At 34.4% G+C, this 19,906-nt stretch overlaps 2 protein-coding genes, 1 long non-coding RNA gene and 1 pseudogene across 3 annotated transcripts; 3 read left to right on the top strand and 1 right to left on the bottom strand.

The window, feature by feature from the left end:
- The first annotated feature begins 5,081 nt into the window (after positions 1-5,081).
- LOC122608191 lies at positions 5,082-14,093 on the top strand (annotated as a pseudogene).
- Positions 13,523-14,183, top strand: LOC122608981 (ABC transporter A family member 7-like). Its single transcript, XM_043782046.1, has 2 exons — positions 13,523-13,574; positions 13,864-14,183. Exons 1-2 carry the CDS (start codon positions 13,523-13,525, stop codon positions 14,181-14,183), a joined length of 372 nt encoding a protein of 123 aa, XP_043637981.1.
- A 604-nt stretch (positions 14,184-14,787) lies between these two features.
- On the top strand, positions 14,788-15,879 carry LOC122609540. The gene is made up of 2 exons (XR_006325328.1): positions 14,788-14,993; positions 15,183-15,879. It is a non-coding gene; the product is annotated as an uncharacterized LOC122609540 (long non-coding RNA).
- A 2,542-nt stretch (positions 15,880-18,421) lies between these two features.
- On the bottom strand, positions 18,422-19,050 carry LOC122608634 (transcription factor PRE3-like). Its single transcript, XM_043781725.1, has 2 exons — positions 18,910-19,050; positions 18,422-18,571 (listed from the first exon to the last, which is right to left on the bottom strand). Exons 1-2 carry the CDS (start codon positions 19,048-19,050, stop codon positions 18,422-18,424), a joined length of 291 nt encoding a protein of 96 aa, XP_043637660.1.
- Between the last annotated feature and the right edge of the window lie 856 nt (positions 19,051-19,906).

Below are 19,906 nucleotides of genomic sequence, written 5' to 3'. Positions count from 1 at the left end.
TGTGGCAGTCATATTGTATGATATGTATTTCAAAAACATGTAAGTTTTAAGTTTTCAGATATATTTATGAACATAATGTGATATATATTTTTGTTGCAGGTGATGAATTTGATTGAATTGTAATTGTAATTTGTAAAAGGGATAAGTGTCCCGAATGCAGTCAACTAATGCTCAAAAGTTATTGTGCGCACGAACTCTAGGTCAGCTTTATTGTGTTCAGAAAACTTGAAATTATGTTTATTGTGAACATAAAACGGGAGTATGGCTATGTAGGACCGGTTACTTCACATTAAACTTGTTTATTTTTAATTTGATATATCTCACAATAAACGGGATTATGGCTATGTGGGACCGGTTACTTCACATTAAACTTGTTTATTTTTAATTTGATATATATTTGCCTTTTCACTTCCCTTTGTGACAGCTCCTCCAGTCCAACCAAAAATCACCCCATCGAACAAACCACCACCCCCATCGGACAACACCTTCGGCCATCACCACTACCTTACATTCACCAGCCAACTCCTCCACCTTCACTCCCTGCCTCTTGCAACCCTACTCAACCCGCCAGGAACACCATCACCACCACCAAACAGAGCACCTCACCCGCTGTCCACATCATCTCCCATGAAGATGTGTTTGTTTAGATCTGATCGAGATTCTTTTGAGTTAGGATTTGTGCGGACGTCAATTTTGAGTAGTTTGGTGTTGGTTTCAAGTCGAAACTCCAAGAAACAACAAAGTTATGGTGATTTTAATTTTTCCAGCAAGTCTCAATCGGTTTAACTTTTGCTGAGGGTTTGTTCGCGGCTGATTTTTAAGTATTTTGGTGCAAATTTCGTGGTCTAATTCGAAGAAACGAAGGTTTAATCGGATTTTTAAGTTTTCCGGCGAGTATTTGCAGTTTCCGGTGAGTTTGAAAAAATATAATATGTTTTTTATTGTGTGCATAAACTAATCCCAAAAAGTTATTGTGTGCATGCCACGTAAGCAGTCAACGGGTTAACGTGAAAGTGGTGACCGGCTAACTTTTGGCCCGGTCACTTTTGCATGCTATAAGACTATTGAACAAGTTTCCTGATACAATAAAGTTGACCTAAAGTTCGTGCACACAATAACTTTTGAGCATTAGTTGACTGCATTTTGGGGCACTTAACCTATTTCAAACGTTTTATTTATTTGTATGTTGAAATATGTTTATGTTTATTGTATGTTAATATGTGTTTATGTTTAATTTTCACTAATCTATTTTTTACTTATATTTTTAATTTGCTTACAGAATTTGTAGTCTCTTCGAGAAAACTTAAGGACAAAAGAGCGGCAAAAGAATGGATATAAACCTTTTTTGATCCTATTTGAATTATTAGACCAGATTACGTGTGTTATTACGCGAAAAATGCTTAAAAAAATGATTCATGTGCTATAAATTTTTAACTATATACCACCGAATATGTTTTTACACTATTATAAAATACCATGTATCATATTCGGTCAATGGGGTATAAATCACTTCCCAGAAAACGTCTACCATACATACCTATGTTAGCATTACTACCCCTTTACACTTTCTCAATGTCTCTGTAACTTAAACTCTTTCTCACCAGATTGAGATCCTTTAAAGTTATAATGAATTTTTTTGGTAAATTTGATAGTTCAATGTATCTGTAACTTAAACTATTTCTCACCGGATTGAGATCCTCTAAAGTTATAATGAACTTTATAGGTTAACTTGATTGATGTGGACCATCAGATTAAAATCAATGGTCAAAATTAAAAAATCATTTTTAAATCTTAACCGTTGAATTTACCTATCTGACATATAACTAAGGGAAGTGATATATTCACAACAAAAATTTGTCATCTACTGCACACAATGTACAATTGTCTGAAACAGGTAATTGTTGTAGATGACAAATTTGAGTTGTGAATATATCACTCAAACTAAAGAGAAGGTTAATGGTAATGGTATATTTGGCACCCCTTAAAAGCCTTGAGATTATATATGAACCTCCACTCTCTCATGCTCCTTTTTTATCTTTTTTTTTTTTTTTTTTATAAATTCTATTTTATTATTTTAAAAAGAGAAATCGCGATAATAGCCAATTTTCGTTGCGATCGTACCAAAATAGCCAAGGTTTTTTGCAATAAAAAATAGCCAACAAAATCGCAATAAAAAATGAAAATTGCAACAAAAAACACGAAATCGCAAAAAAAACGCGAAATAAATCGCAACAAAAAATGCCAAAATCGCAACAAAAATGCCAAAATCGCAACAAAAAATGGAGATCGCAACAAAAAAACGCAAAATCGCAACTCGCAGTTCGCAACAGTTTGACTTTGACTTTTTATTTTTTTTATATTTTTTTAAAGGATACTAGTTTATTATATAGACATGAATACAAAACTTCAAATAAGCTCTAAAATTTCACTAATTTAAAAAACACAATACAACTAAATAAAACATAACATTTATTTAAAACACAAAACATTAAGAAATTAAAACACACAAAACATTAACTTACAACACAAATACATAAAAAACATACTAATAATGTTTTGGTATGAAAAGCAATGGTGTTTTGAACAAATCGGATACATACAAACTGAGTATTATACTGAGCTTCAGTGTCAATACGTTACTTATTTGCAGGGGAAGATCGACAAGACCCAAGTTGCTCTGGAATAACTTGACTGTGCGGTTACCACCTTGGAGCATTTCATCATAACTGCCAAAGCAGTTTATGAGATGAAGAAATAAGTTTGTCTTTTAATAATGTGTTCTACGAACTATTATTATGTATATTTCTCTTTATTAAGTTTGTAATGTTTCTTATGTATTTGTGTTGTAGGTTAATGTTTTGTGTGTTTTAATTTCTTAATGTTTTATGTTTTAAATAAATGTTATGTTTTATTTAGTTGTATTGTGTTTTTAAAATTAATGAAATTTTAGGGCTTATTTGAAGTTTTGTATTCATGTCTATATAATAAACTAGTATCCTTAAAATAAAATAAAAAAAAGTCAAAGTTAAACTGTTGCAAACTGCGAGTTGCGATTTTGGCATTTTTTGTTGCGATTTTCATTTTTTGTTGCGATTTTGTTGGCTATGTTGTGATACTCCGAAAAACTTTGGCTAATTTGGTACGATCGCAACGAATATTGGCTATTGTCGTGATTTTCTCTTTTAAAAATAAATTTTATTATTAACAAATTATTAAAGGAAAATGCTAAATGCGCATAAAAATTTTTTATGTTATCAATTTATTTAAGCGAAATTCTATAACTTGTCATAAATTCTCATAACATATTAAAACAAAATATACAAGATATATGTTTTGAATCCATCGGTTCATCGAACAACAGAATAACGACTGTTAAGTTATTATACACAACAAACCTTGTTGGGTCGATATATGTATTGCGCAGAAAATGATACATCTACCAAAGTGTACAAGTATCACAATATATTGTATAAATATGTATTGCGGCAGCTGTGGTAGATTTATTAATTTTTGTAGTACTAATATCAGCTCCCTACCTTTACACATATCTTTTGAATTTACCCGTACCACAAGTTTAGAACCTTTCTCACCACACAGGAAAAAAAATGACATGTCCTCCATAGAATCACGAGTAATTTTCTTTTGGGTTAAATGCAAATTTCGTCCCTGCGGTTATTCAAAAAATGACTTTTTATCCTTCTGTTAGTTTTTGAGTTTTTTTCATCCCTGTGGTCAAACTTCCGTTAAAAATCATTCATCCCTGCTGTTAAATCTCTCAACATGAGGGCATTTCTATCATTTTATCCACCTTCATCCTTGTTCTTCTTCAACTTTCAAACACATTCTTCAACCTTCAAGCACAACCCAGAAGTTCTTAATTTGCCAAGATCCATATATTGAATGGATCTAAAAGTACATAATCTGGATATTATTTCACTTTTTTCATTACTAATCTCCCAATCAAATCAATAAATTGAAAGATATCATAAATCTAATACTACGTATATATACATAATTAAAAAGTCTTCAAAAACAAAATACTACGTATATACACATAATTAGTCACAAAGCAAACCCAGTATTATGCTATCAAGATCTAAATCTTATATATATTTACAAACCACTCCCAAAATCAAAATACTAGTCAAAATCAAAAAGAGAAATTGTATGGAAAGGAAAGATTGGCAACACCAACCGTAAGTCAGACCACCACTCTATCAACCTACATCCGGCCACCATGAGCATCGAACCTTCTTTCTTGGTTACTATGGCCGGCCACACCGCCGTCAACTACCACCGTCGGTAACCACTCAGATCTTAACACCACCGATAACCACCTTCTTTCTCGCTTCCCATCGCTTCCATAAGTATTTCTTCATCGTTGAGAACTCCGGTGACAAAGCTTTACTCATTCATATCACTATTAATCATTAGCAATTTCTAGCCACAACCGTAAGTTTTGTTTTGATTTGATACTTAATTTAATTATTTTTCAATGATGATTCCAATTCAATAGTGTTGGGCGCTGAGTTAGTTTTTTTCCTGGTGGTTTTATATATATATATATATGATTTTAAAGGGCATTTTTAGATGGGAAATGAGATATGATGATATTAAAGGATCTTGAAGAATATATATATTCGGGATAGATAGTAGATTAAAGGGTGTAGATTTGTAGGTTGTATTAATGTGAATTTGGAAGGGTGGAACACCAATTTAAGTTTTTGTAAATGTGAGTTTTAAGAATAAGTTACGAATTATGAATTACTCGTAATATATATGGAAGAATATATAGATTTAGATCTGGAAAAAGTTTGTGGGTTTGGAAGAACAGGGATGAAGGTGGGTAAAAAGACGAAAATGCCTTTCACGTGACTTGCACGTGGGGGGAGTTAACAGAGACAGGGACGAAGTGCACCACAGGGATGAAAAAAAATAAAAAACTAACAGACGGATGAAACTTTCATTTTTCGAATAAGCATAGGGACGAAATTTGCATTTAACCCTTTCTTTTTTACAGTTCAAAGAATATTATCTACTCCGTAACACACAACAAACCTTGTTGGGTCGATAGCCGGCGGCGGATCTTGGTGGTGGTAGGCCAGTAGGGTGGTGGTGACGGTAGCAGCCATCCGTAACACAGGCTCTTCCCCTACCTTTAAAAATGTATATGTATATATATATAGATATCTATATTTTTATATATGTATAAATCTATATATATGTAGTTATTTCATGCCGGGATCAGCAATGAGTCGAAATTTATTGACAAAACATGTAGCTGCAGTTCTGAAACACCAAAAAGACCCAATAAAAGCTTTACAAACATTCTATTCTGTAAAAAATGAAGACGGATTCAAACACAATCTCACCACTTACAAATGTATAATTGAAAACCTCGGTCGAAACACCGAATTCGAAGCAATGGAAAACATGTTTTCAGAAATGAGATCAAATATTGAAAATAGCTTATTAGAAGGAGTTTATATTTTTGCAATGAAATGTTATGGCAAAAAAGGAAAGATTCAAGAAGCTGTTAATGTGTTTGAAAGAATGGATTTCTATAAGTGTGAACCGACGGTTTTTTCGTATAATGTGATTATGAATATATTGGTTGAGTTTGGTTATCTTGATCAAGCGCATAAGGTTTATATGAGGATGAAAGACAAAGGGATTGTTTCTGATGTTTATACTTTTACGATACGGATTAAGGCTTTTTGTAAAAGTAAGAGGACTTTTGCCGCACTTCGGCTACTTGAGAATATGCCCGAGGTGTACGGGTGTGAGATGAATTCAGTTGCGTATTGTACGGTGATTGGTGGTTTTTATGAGGAGAATAAAGGAGTGGATGCGCGTAAGGTGTTTGATGAAATGCTTGAGAGAAATATGTTTGTTGATATTGTTAGTTTTAATAAAGTTTTGCATGTTCTTTGTAAAAAAGGGGAGGTTAAAGAAAGTGAGAGACTTTTTGGAAAGGTTTTGAAGAGGGGTATGTGTGCGAATGTGTTTACATTTAATATATTTATTCAGGGTTTGTGTACGAAAAGACAGCTTGATGAGGCTGCAAAGATGTTGGATCGTGCTAGTAGAGAAGGTTTAATACCTGATGTTGTAACTTTCAATACACTTATAACAGGTTTATGTAGGAATGCAAAGGTTTTGGAGGCTGAGAGCTACTTAAAAAGCATGATAAAAAAAGGCCTTGAGCCTGATGATTTTACTTACAATACAATTATTGATGGGTAGTGTAAACTTGGTATGGTGGAAAGAGCTTCTAAGATCATGAAAGATGCGGTTTTTAAGGGGTTTAAGCCTGATAAGTTTACTTATTTGTCTTTAATTTATGGATGTTGTCAAGAAGGCGATATGGATAGAGCTATGTCGGTTTTTAGAGATGGGTCAACTGAAGGGGTGAAACCGAATACCATTATGTACAATACATTGATCAAAGGTTTGTCTAAACAAGGGCTTATTTTGCAAGCATTGGAGCTAATGGAAGAAATGCCAAAAAAAGAGTGTAGTCCTGATACGTGGACATATAATTTACTGATAAATGGGTTATGCAAGATGGGGTGTGTATTGGATGCTAGTAACCTCATGAATTGAAGATGAGTGACGCCATTGAACTTATGCATAACATGTGGGATTATGTGACCCCGGATGCTATCACGTATAACACAGTGTTAAATGGTCTTTGTAAAACTACCAAGTTTGATGATGTGATTGGAACATTTCGTGAAATGGTGGATAAAGGGTTTGTTCCAAATGTAATTACGTATAATGCCTTGATTGAAAGCCTTTGTAAAGGCCAAAATTTAGAAAAAGCCATGGAAGTTTTCAAGGAAATGGAGAAAAGTGGCATAGCTCCAGATGAAATTAGTTATGGCATATTGATTAATGGGTTTTGTGAAAATGGTAATCTCGAAGGAGCTTTTGATCTCTTCCAAAAGAAGGTGAGCACACATAAATTACCCCATACGACTGCCTTATTCAACATCATGATAAAAGCTTTTAGTGACAAGTCGAAGATGGATGACTCACTTAAGCTTTTCAATGTAATGCCTGAGAATGACTGCCAAACAGATGGCTACACGTTCCGTTGCATGATTGATGGGTTTTGTAAAGCAGGAGACATTGACAACGGCTACAAGTTTCTTCTTGATAATATTGAGTGTGGTTTCATACCGTCAGTTTCCACATTTGGGCAGGTGATAAATTGTCTTTGTGTCAAGAATAGAGTGCTTGAAGCAGTAGGCATCATTCACATCATGGTGCGGGAAGACGTAGTCCCTGACACTGTAAACACCATATTTGAAGCTGATAAAAGGGCAGTGGCAGCTCCAAAGATTGTTGTAGAAGACTTGCTAAGAAAGAGTAATATTACATATTTTGCATATGAACTCTTGTATGATGGTGTCAGAGATTTAAAGCTTCTTAAGAAGAAGATTTTAAATAGAAAAACCATAAATTCGTAATTCAGAAGTGTTCTTTAAGAAACAAATGAAGTGCCTCTTCAATCTTTCCACTTTGTGCATATCCCGAAACTAATGAAGAACATGATATTTTATCTCAGACAGGTGATTAAATCTCCCCTTTTTCTCTGTAACGTGTATGTGGAAGTTTGATGCATTTATTTATGAATGGTTCAATCTAGATTACATTTTAATTTTAACGAGTCAATTGGATAAACATTGTGGCTGTTCAGCCAGAGCCACCAGCTTTTATGGTCTGATATAGCATTAAACTATGTTTTAGTGTTCTTTCTTGTGGAATGTCTTGGTTTGTTTTGCTCTCAACTAAAGAAAAGTTGTTCCTGCTGACAGATGATTGGGCTCATTAAGCCAAGCTCTGGCACAGCATATGTTGAAGGTCTGGATATAAGGACTAACATCGATCAGATTTATGGGAACATGGGTGTATTCAGCATGAGTAAGGAACATAATCTCTATATAAACAAACATTACAAGTCCCTAGGTTTTGTGATTAGTTTTCTACCCTATTCACCTTTATAATATATAGCCTGCTTTGGGAAACCCTAACAGGTAGGGAGCTTCTTCTTTTCTATGGGAGGCTTAAGAATCTCAAAGGTTCCATTCCATTTTAGGTGGCAATTTCAACCCATTTACTCATGAGTAGATCGATTCGGATTATCCATTTTTTTTCTGTGGGTCAAGTGAGTAAAATTAGAAATAGTGTAACAGAAGTTAGGCCACATGAGTAGTCTCACTGGATAATCATCCAAAGTATATTTTTAATGTATAAGACCTGCCAAATTATTCTTAATAAATTTGGATTGCAATTGGTAAAAAGTTTCTGCTATCATATTTGATGCACTAGTTAATGCATTTTTTAATTTATTTTATTATAGTTTGGACTAAATGTGTTTTAGGTTAACCCAACCTGCCTGACCTCTTTATGACCACCAACCCACTATTGCCAGTTTGCCACCTTTAACTACTGGACATGTTCTTGCTGAGGAACTTGCATCCAAAAAGTAGCTACTTGGATCTTTATTGGTCTTTTACTAAATTTTGAACTGATGTATTTCTCAATACTGTTGTTTTAAGCAGTTGAAGAATCTCCTAGAAGTGTCAACCTCTTCAATGGCGGGGTACCTGACCAGCAAGCCGGTAAGTATAGTGGAGGCATGAAAAGGAGGCTTAGTGTTGCGATGCCATTACAACTTTTTGACAATCTTTCGTATATCCTTTTTATATTGGTTTTCAACAATATATGTATAGGTTGTGTAGCACTGGACTGGACGCAGGTTCAAAAATAATCTATGGAACATGGTGAAGCGAGCCATACAAAACTGTGCAATTATTCTTACGAGTAATCTTCTAATCAATTGTTCTTTCATTTTAAGTGATGACTCTCTAGTGATTGCAATTTTGACACGTGTACCTATATATTTGTCGAATTTTGTTGTGTTTCTTTTCTTATCTAAATGGGTCGAATTATTGAATGTCAAGTTCAATCTGATCTGTTTGAACCCATGGCCTAGCCTTTTGAACCCATTGCCTAGCCTTTTGAACCCATTGCCTAGCCTCCTAACCTCCTTCACCCGTTATTCTTGCCACCACTAGAACCATTGTGTCTATGCTGAATATATATGTAGCAATTGCCACCACCAGTTTGCTCTTTCCTGAATATATTAATATGATCAATTCGAAATTTTCAGCACATTCTATGGAGGAAGCTGAGCATCTATGTGATCGTCTAGATATCTTTGTCAATGGCTGCTTGCAGTGTGTCGGAAATCCTATAGAGGTATCATTAATTTTCACATCATTATGAAAATGTTGCACCTTGATCACATGCCAACTTCCTTTAGTTTTGTGATCACTGCATGTTAAAACACTGTTGCAGTTTTAGCATGCACTACATGAACATGTTTCGATTCTTCCAACTGGACTGCCTTAGTTGTCTATATGTAATTACGTTTACATAGACATCCTACTTCTGATATGTAAATATGGTTTATTTAAATAATAATTGCAAATTGCATTAGCTGAACTGCCTAGAGGCACTAATGGTGGTTTTGACTCATTCACATATGCATGGGTCATCTCAGGCCATGCTTATTTCGGAAGGGTGAAATATAATAAAATGCTTAGAAGGAAACGGTTTTAATCAGGCTGTCTGGGTTAAGAGTCTCCCAAGGTGTCTTTGTATCGTGAGTGTACATGGTTTAGTTTTGTTCTGTTATGGCCCAAACTCAAACCAAAACTGAATATTTCTGTTTAGAGGTTTTCTTAACTGATAGGTTTCAGTTAATTATTGGTTCAGTTATCGGTTTTTGATTATGCGTTTTTGGGTAAAGGGTCACCCCCGTAATACTATATATAAGAACAAATAAAATTTTAAGTATAAGTAATTCATATATAACGTATATATGTAAACCACTACCTATCTAGAAACTCATGGAGCCGTCATAAACAACATTACATAATTAGCTATTAAATACGTAATGATGATGTATTGGAAACCTAACAGCAATTCTCTCGCTGTGATCTTCAAACCCATCCAATACGAGAGCTTTAGCCTTTCGATTTGCATATAAACATACCCTTGGGCAGATTCCATGCTTCAAGCAAGCAAGATACATGAATAAACTCTTTAAACTTCATGGTTACTAGCTTGAGTCGAACCATAGCACAATTAGTTTCCCCCATTTGAGTAGGCGATCTCTTTTCAGTAGAAAACATGCAGTTATTCTTTTCCTGCCAAATGAAATAAGATGTAGCAGCCACAACAAGCTTTCGAATGATATTCTTTGCAGATTTGCTTTTAGATATTGGCATAAGCCAATCAATTACATCAACCTACCTGCATAAACCATTAGTAATACCTGCTAAAGGTTTTACCAAATCCCAGACGTGCAAGGAGAAAGAGCACTCAGAAAAGAGATGCTCGTGCGAGTCAAGGCCGTTTGTACACATTGAGCATCAAAGCAGGTTCAAGCTGGTAGCTCTTCTAACATCCCAATGCTTTAAGTTATCTTGAGTTTTAACTTCTTCGTCTTGACTAGCCACATGTGAAAGGAGTGTCTTGGGATGCTATGTTCGAACCAAACCATATTTACCCATTGAACTTTTTCTTGTCTCAATCTAATCATTTCCCATACATTTCCAGTTGGAAAAACTCTTTTATTCCCATTGATGTCCCACCAAACTAGCACATCATCAATAGAGGGTTGTATAGTTAGGGGCATAATATTTTATGGGCAGGGATAAATCACACTTGGCGACAAGCCATTTCGATACCGTATCTGATACACTCAAAGCGTTAGGAGCGTGAACATTGCGTCACCTTGCCTAAGATCTTGATCTCCTTCCTTTAAACTAGCACGTGAGCTTCAAAGTTAAACCCACCCAACACTTCAACATTATACAATAAGTGGATAGCATAGTGTAGCATATTTACAAACATATAAAAAAACATTTTGTATGTAAATCTTTTAATCAAAACGAGAGATATTAAGTATTCTTTAATAGCAAAATTACAGCTAACACCAAAAGCATTTTAAAATAGCAAACCTAAAGCAAAAGCCTGATGGTTGTGGCCAATCTTGATCAAAAACAAGGTTTAGAAACAACCTGTGTTTATTAGTCTAGTGGTAAGGAAGTCTCTCTGTGAGAGCTTGGATTTGGGGAGACCCAGGTTCGAGTCTAAGGGAGCAAAGTTTTCCCTCAATATGTCATCGTGCCTTTGGACGAACTATAATTAGCGGGTTTTTCCTCCTATCAGGTATTGGGTCAGTGGGCTCTTGCGTACCTGGTTAAAACAACATAGTCTAGACCTTTTGGTGTGATATTCGATCCTGTCAACAACAAAAAAGCCCAACAAGTCAAAACAAAATAGTATTGTTAATGAATTGTAGTGTTTTGCTAATATGTGATTACCATTACATATAAAAATAAAACTAATACCAAACATTTTCAATATATTAGAAGTAACATATAATTGAAAAACAATGTCTCCAGCCAACCTAAATTACCCAACTTATAATAGTACCTTTCGTTTAATTTGTTATCCAACCCTACCGATGATACGGCCATATTCTCCAGCAAAGATAAATAGTCTATTATTGAGATATATATATTATATTTTAGATTTAGATATGTTTGAGAATATATTTATTATTATTATTTAGTTTCTTTAAATCAATTAATAATTGCTTGTTAACCAAGCTATAGAATTAGTATAAATAGAGGATTAGGGCTGTAACTTTAATGTGTGGAATATTATTATCAGTTTATTGTTCTTGTCTAGTTTATTTATAGGAGTTTATTGGTTCTCGAATACCAACCTATCCTTCTTATTGTTCTTATCATTTGATACAAGTCATTGGTTCGTATCAATTGGTATCCGAGCATCGATCTTGCAACCTGTGATATAAAAAAAAAAAAAAAATCAAAAACAGTGTTCACGGGGGTACTCCTCATCACCAGAAAACACTGTTTGCACTTACTTTTCACAGTGCGTACTGTTCATCTGTTGCTGTTCATTGGTAAAAGAAAAAAAAAAATTTCGTATGGCAATGACGGAGAATTTCAAGGCGAAGATGGAGGATTTCAGGGTGAAGATGGACGATATCAATAGAAGACACGAGGAATACATGGAACGGAGGTCCAGGCAACACAATGAGATCATGAGGTGCTTAAGGGAGCTTGCAGTTTCGAGGGGCTGCGATGTGTCTGATTGGCCTTCATCAGCAGCGATACCACCAACCGCTACCACCACAACTCCACCAAAAACAACCCCTACTTCCCCGCAACCGGTGCCATCACTACCACTAAAAACCTTGCCATCATTACCACTAAAAACATGCCCTGTTTCCTCGTTGAAGTCTAACTTTACAACCGTCTCAGCACTATCAGTAGTAGTTTCATCAAAAGTCAGCCCAAAACAAATACAACCAACAATTGTCATTTCAAATCCAACTTTGAAACCTGTATCAACCTCTCGTTGGCACCAAAACCTGCACCAGCATCAGCTCAAAACACCACTGCAACCAAGCCATCATCCAAATCGAATCATATGCCTTCTGGAAAATTTTTACATCAAAGGTTACTTTTGAGCGGTCGAAGGCCGTGAAGCATAAGAAGAGGGTATTTCAAAGAATGACTTGGGATCCGGGAGTCACTTGAAGCATTCTTTGAAGCCACACCTTGAGGACAAGGTGTGTTTTGCGGGCGAGAGTATTGATACGACCATATTCTCCAGCAAAGATAAATAGTCTAATAGTCTATTATTGAGATATATATATATATATATATATATTATATTTTAGGATTAGATATGTTTGAGAATATATTTATTATTATTATTATTTAGTTTCTTTAATTAATAATAGCTTGTTAACCAAGCTATAGAATTAGTATAAATAGAGGATTAGGGCTGTAACTTTATTGTGTGGAATATTATTATCAGTTTATTGTTCTTGTCTAGTTAATTTATAGGAGTTTACTGGTCCTCGAATACCAGCTTATCCTTCTTATTGTTCTTATCATTTGATACAAGCCATTGGTTCGTATCAACCGACGGGGCAATTGGAAATACTAGCAGCGGGATAAAATATTTATTTTTTATTGGTGGTATTCAATGATTTATTTTGTTGTAGTAGCTGGTTCAATAAGATATAAAAGATAACGTGAGATGTTTCTGTTTTAGAATTAAAAATGTTCCGATGAATTAAAAAGGTGTATTAATGAATGAATTAAAAAAATTGTCTTAATAAATGAATACGTTTACAAAAACTAATATTATGAGTAACTTATATTGTTATGTATGTGTATTATAATATTACGGTAAAAGTTTATTTAATTCTGAAAGATAATTTTCTTAGAATATCATTTTTATAATTAAGAGCTATAATATAACCTATAATAGATTAAACTTATAATTAAATAAGGTAACTATATGAGTGGGGAAGTCTCACTACATGTTAGTGGAAAGTATGGTTAATGTTTAAGTATGTGTGTTAAACTCTTTATAATACTAAACGGATGCCCGCACGATGCGGCGGGGCGGTAGTAGCGATGTTGTGGCGGCTATGGCAAGTAGTGTAGGTTTTTTGATGTAAAGGTTATTGGTGTAAAAGGAAGTAGTTTAGTTATTTTGCGAATTAAGGGGTAGATGTTGTAAATTAATTTCATTAAGAGTGTTATAGGTATATCAAATTATCAAGCTGAGATGTTTAAGATATTGATTATAAGGGAAGGACATTTTAGGTAGTTCAACTTGTTTTTTAAGAAAAATGGTGTGTGGGGGGAAGGGGTGAAATGCTTTATATTGTATTATAGATTATAGATATAGATGTGATCATGTTAGGGATGCTTGTTTGTTTTATGATCGTAGGTTACTATCTCTATGTTCAGTTAAAGGCTAAATACGGTGGTTCATACGTGTTCACAATGATAGCATCCTCAGATCACGCAACTGATGCTGAAAACCTAGCAAAGGGTCTCTCACCAAATGTTAATAAGACATACCAAATATCCGGAACACAAAAATTTGAATTGCCAAAAGCAGCCATCAAAATAGCAGGTTTTTCGGGCAATTGGGTACACGCTAAAAGCAGGTTCACTATTCAGGCATGGGGGCTTGCAGACACTACTCTTGAGGATGTTTTCATCAAAGTTGCTCGAGAAGCTCAACCATTTGAAATTCTCTCATGATATCTTTAGGTTCTATGACACAAGTTCAAATTCTTTTCTTACCACCAATGTAGCTGGTTAAAAGGAAAGTATATAGTTTAGCTTTTAAGGCCCAAATCAGCCTCATGCGCTCATCTTGTATGGTATGTATTTGATATACATGTAAGTTTTAAGTGTTCAGATATATTTTTGAACATCGAATGTGATATATATTTTGTTGCAAAATATATAAGTGATAAATCTGATTGAATTGTAATTTTAATTTGTAAAAAGACACTATCTCGAATCAATTTATATATAGAGTTTTTTTTACTTGTATGCCGTAATATATCTGTTCGTGTGTATTTTTTTTGTTCTTATTAGATGTATATATTAATGTATTGTATTTGGTCATTTGGATGTATGTTTTTTGGGTTATGTTTGTATCGATATTATAAACAACTAGTTCATGTTATTGTTGCATTTGAATTTTCTGGTGGAGCTGGAGCTAGAAAGCATGATGATTATGGTGATGGTCATCCTCCACGAGGATGGTGGCAGCCAACTTTGGGTTGCTCATCCAGTAGTAAGAAATTCTGAAATATCTTGATTACTTGCATTTTATTTTTTTAAAGTTATTTGTTTACTTGTATTCTTTAAATTTGTTTACTTGAATTTGTAGGTTGCTCGTCAAAACATGGACACGAAAAACAAAAGGCTCAGAGATCTATCATATATGGCAAAAGAATGGCTACAAACCATTTTTGATTTTATACGGGTTACAACTTACAAGACCAGACTAAGCTCTGACCGATCGGTCTTAATGCGGAAGATTTTAACAACCTCCTCAAGGTTACTCTTGCGACCATGATCCATACTCATGAATCTTTGGAAAAGGTCCATGAGGACCAGAGGACCCCTGTCTGGTCCTAACTTCATGTTGAGAATGTTTAATATATTTGAACTGGAAAAAAATATATTTTATCACCAACTAGTTTTATAATTTGTAGACATTTTTTAACTTGACATCCTATTGGGCAGATCCTTAGGTGTGCACACAAGTTCAGACAGCTCGATGAGGGTTTGTGCCAATCTCTACTAGGGAAGCAAGAACCACTTCAAGCACATATATTCACGAGCCAAGGGGGCGTGACGATGTCAAAGCAATCCACGAGCAATCTCCACCCAAGTTTTTTTCATTAGGGGTCTTACCTTGGGGATAGACGATGGACCCGCCATTCATGGAATCAGCTAGGGTTCTTCCATTGCAGACCGATAATGTTCACAGATGGAGGGTGAATTCGGGTAACAAAACCCAACATTATTACCCGCTATCATGGTAACAAGGCGTATGTTGGGATGAGATATGAAGAGATAAGTCATTTTCTCTCTAAACCAATCACTCATAGTATACCATGGACGGTAGTATGGATATGAGGGTCGACCCGTTTGGTAATATAGTTAACGGCTTAACGGCAACCTGTCTGCTAATATAAATAAAGGGCGCCCTATTTGGTAATATGGGGGTATAAGAGTGGGCTTATTTGATAATATGGGTAAGAGTCCTATCCGTTTGGTAATATGAGTATAAGGGTCGACCCATTTGGTGATATGGTTAAAGGCAACTTGGTTAGTACTTTTTCATGTTTAATAGAGGGTTTTTGCAAATAGCAATATTTTAGTAATTATTTGTAGTTAAAAACACTAAATATTCAATGGAACTTCCATATTTAGATAACATTGATTATTTCTATACGTTTTGTAAATATACAAACACATGAACAAGCTACTTAGAGCCCAACATGGTGTTCCCAGCCCGATAACTATGACAGATAATGGTTTCAATTGGGGCGTGAGTAGTGTTGTGAAACTCAGCCAATACAGCCAAGTCGGATCGTTTATCGGCCGACTGACGATACGAGTTTGTCATAGTCGGTCTGAAAATCGGCCAGGGTTTCAGACTCGAGTCAACTTGGTCAAGACTCGACTGTATCGGTCAAGAATCGGCGTCAAACAAAGTCTAACCTTTTTTTTTCTTAAAGCTTTTATTAAATATGTTATTGTTTCTAGACAATTAAGTTTAAGTTGAAAAATCATGTTATGTTTAAGTTTGATCTTTTATATATATTTTTAATTTTTTTAATATATAATTTCAAAAATTATTATTTTATACATAAAAAACCCACTATTCACCGATCCGATTCTGATTCGATTATTAAAAAAATCCTGTCTCCCCCACCCCCCCTCGAAGATCCAACCCGATGTCCGAGTTTCGCAACCTTGGGCGTGAGTGGACAAATTGTATGCGATATGCGAATTATTTTACAAAACAAAGGCATATGGCATATGGTTTTGCTACTAAAGAAGTTTTGATGGAGAAATTTGCAAAAACCGGTATACCAAGCACTAGCAATGCTGAGTTCGTCCCAATCACAAAGCAAGAACTCAAAGAATCACAAGGTGACACATGGCTAAGGCTTTAGAACTAGCATTAAATGAACCCATCATTACCATTGCCGGGTTTAGTTTGTCCACCTCGACTACTAAACTTTCCACGACTCACATTTTGCCATTTAGGGTCGACATTGGTAGTGCTGGATGACCTCGACATCGCTATTACATATACTGGTTTGCAAATTATTTACCTTTACAACTTGTTTTGCATAATCATAGGCAAAATTCCTTGTTTGGTAAAAAGTTTCTGAATATTTTCCGTTCTTAGCATTGTTCATCAACCCCCTTAGCAAAAACGTCTGAATCCATGGTATGTCTGTACACCCAAGCCAAAGTTAATGAACTAATAGCTAGATGTTCCCAAAGATCACACTCGTGATTGAGTGGAACGATGATGGCAATGAGGACGACGACTATAACTCCGAGTCCAACTAACTTGATTTGCAAGATCCCTTTTATTTGTCGTTTTTATCTGAAACTCGTGACCGTGTTGATCACATTGTCGCTTAATTTGAAGCAATAGTCTTCGTTTTAATTATTTTTTTATGTTGCTATGTTGGTGTTTGAATGTTGGAAATGGTAAAAAAAAAAAATTCCAAAAACCTAGGCAAGCTACAAAATTTTGGTATCAGACAGTGAAATGTATATTTGAAAATAAATTTGTATGAAAATAAATTTGTATGAAAATAAGAAAATTGAGCAAACAAACTGTGATATAAAACTTAACACAATGTGTTTATAGCTGTCCACCACCACTAGAAAACCATACGTCGTCGTAATATTATGTTTTAATATTTGGGACCTCACAAATATTAATTTTGTCAAGTAATAATTCCCCGCCCCCTCTCCCCCGAACACTTTTTTTTTCTTAATTAAAGAAACTTTCCATCAATGGTCAACACATAACATGCATGAAATACCAAAAGTACGGTTACTGAAATATTTTACATTTATCCATCAACTTTCAAAATAATTAAATTACTCTTTTACATCAATGAAATTTACATTAATAATCTATACTACTAGTCGCTACCACCAGCGCCGATCGCCGCCATACCACCACACCGCAGCTGCTACAACCATTACTGTCGCATCGTGAATTCATCAATCTAGTAATCAAACATATCTTGGTTGAAACTAAAAAAGTTTAGGCAATAAAGTTATTGGGACGGAGTTTCTGTGTGCGAGGATATGTCCTTGAAAAGAATCTATAACTTATATGACATTTTGACTAGTTATAAAGGCTAAAGTTCTTGATGTACGTAGGTGTTTTTTGTTGCAAAGTTACATGTCATCAAAACCGATAACCGACCGGTTGGCTTGACATAGAAGCAATTTTGCTCATCTTTTTTGTAATGGACCAGATTTGATTAACTTCGTGCTTAGGCCTATGATCCATGAAACAATATATTTTGCTCATCTAAGTAAAAGATTATCTTGAGAGAATTCCGCACTCTCAACATGAAAATAAACGTTCACCTTAACAATCAGGTTACCGGGACTTACAAGTGGTATTAGTATTTGATTTGGTACAAGCATCTACAGAAAAATACGTATAAGTTCATTCATACATGCAAATGGCATATGTATAGTATTAAAATGGAGAACGAAAAAATGTCCATAAATTCAAATCATAATAAGCTACAAATTAAAGTGCTCTCTTATTAGCTATTACATTACTTCAAAAATCATTTTCTGATAAAAATGACAAAAAATAACCCCTAGAATAGGTAATGAAAAAAAAAAAAGTACAGTAGGACTTATAAATTCCAAAAATAAAAATTCAAAATGAAAAGGGCAATTCATGATGGATCTAGAATATCGATCTATTGCATAAGTAGACTTCTGATGATGGAAGCTTGGGTTGAATCTGTGTTGTCTAACAACTCTGATAAACGTTCACTTAAATCCTCAACTTCTCTATGCAAGCTTTTAATGTAGTTGCATGTCTCTTGTAACACTCTTGCTGCTGATACCTGCATTTATCGATCACTTCTATGTTAATGCTTGTTGTATATATATTCTCAATTTATGTTTTGCATGTTCTTTTTCTAAAAAAAAAAAACAGATACTACTGCTAGCTAGCCCTAAACTACATATATAAATGCCTGCAGGACTTTCGAAAACCCCCAATTATGTACTACTATAATGTGAACGGATCAAATTACAACGCATTTGCATTTGTAGTTTCAATATAGATGTATGATACTATTCTTAAAGTAAGAATAATGTTATTTCTAGATCAGCATTATATTCTAGTACTAGAATGTAGTATAAATACACAAAGAAAGGTCAATAATTAATGAGTGACTACCTTATCATGAGAGGAGCGATTATTCCGGATTTCAGGAAGAAGATGATTCAATTTAGAAACCAAATCATTGATTTGATCATCAGTGATCATACAATTAGCAGCGGTTGACGACTGCCTAGATCTTGACCTTCTACTCGACATTTTTATGTATCGTTTTGAGTGACGACTTTGATTTATTAATAGTTATTAACTGATGTATATATAGAGAATTAAAGCTAAGCAGTGAGCTGAGATCAGGATCACACAGATGATTATTAAAATAATAATTAGCAAAGTAGTATAGTTGAGATGCAGAAATTAAGAAGGAAGTAATTAAGATGAGTGCATGAGTGAAAACAGTGGGCTAAGCTCCTATTTAAATACAGCAGTCCATCCATCCATCCTTTGCTTATTAATTTCAAGATATATACATGAGGACAGGTGATCATGCTAATATATATATATATTTAATCACACTCTTACATCTAATTAAGTACGGTTGTATTATATACATGTTACATATATTTATATATTGACGTAATTTATGATTCTGTAGATATATAAATAAATGAATCCTGAATCCAAATGTATAATTGCTGTTGTCATGCATGGTGCTAATGGAAAATAGTAGTAAAAATATGCCTTATATGGGAATATAAATGGATAATGAGCAAGTGTTAGACTCACATACTGTATATGAGATTCAATTGGCTTAATTACGAGGTTTTCAACCAGAGACCTCGATCTTTTGAGAATGTCTAATCACCATATCTGGTTTTAATCAATATGGAAAATTAATGCATGTTTTCTTTATTCGGGTTACTCAGGAGATAATTCGTATGACTCCTTAACGTGAATGTATACTCCCGTAACCGTTTTTTACTTTTTACCATTTGATTTTCTTGCCATTCTCAAATATTAAAGAAGGTTTTTTCGAAAGGAATTGAACTAAATATTCAGAGAAAACATATGACGTATAGGCCATCTTGGTGATGCTAATGTCAAAACGTTACTTAGA

The sequence above is a fragment of the Erigeron canadensis genome, chromosome 7, assembly GCF_010389155.1.
Source record: "Erigeron canadensis isolate Cc75 chromosome 7, C_canadensis_v1, whole genome shotgun sequence".
Taxonomy (NCBI): Eukaryota; Viridiplantae; Streptophyta; class Magnoliopsida; order Asterales; family Asteraceae; genus Erigeron; species Erigeron canadensis.
The sequence above is the reverse complement of the archived record's forward strand: the minus strand, read 5'-3'. Positions and strand labels throughout refer to the sequence as shown.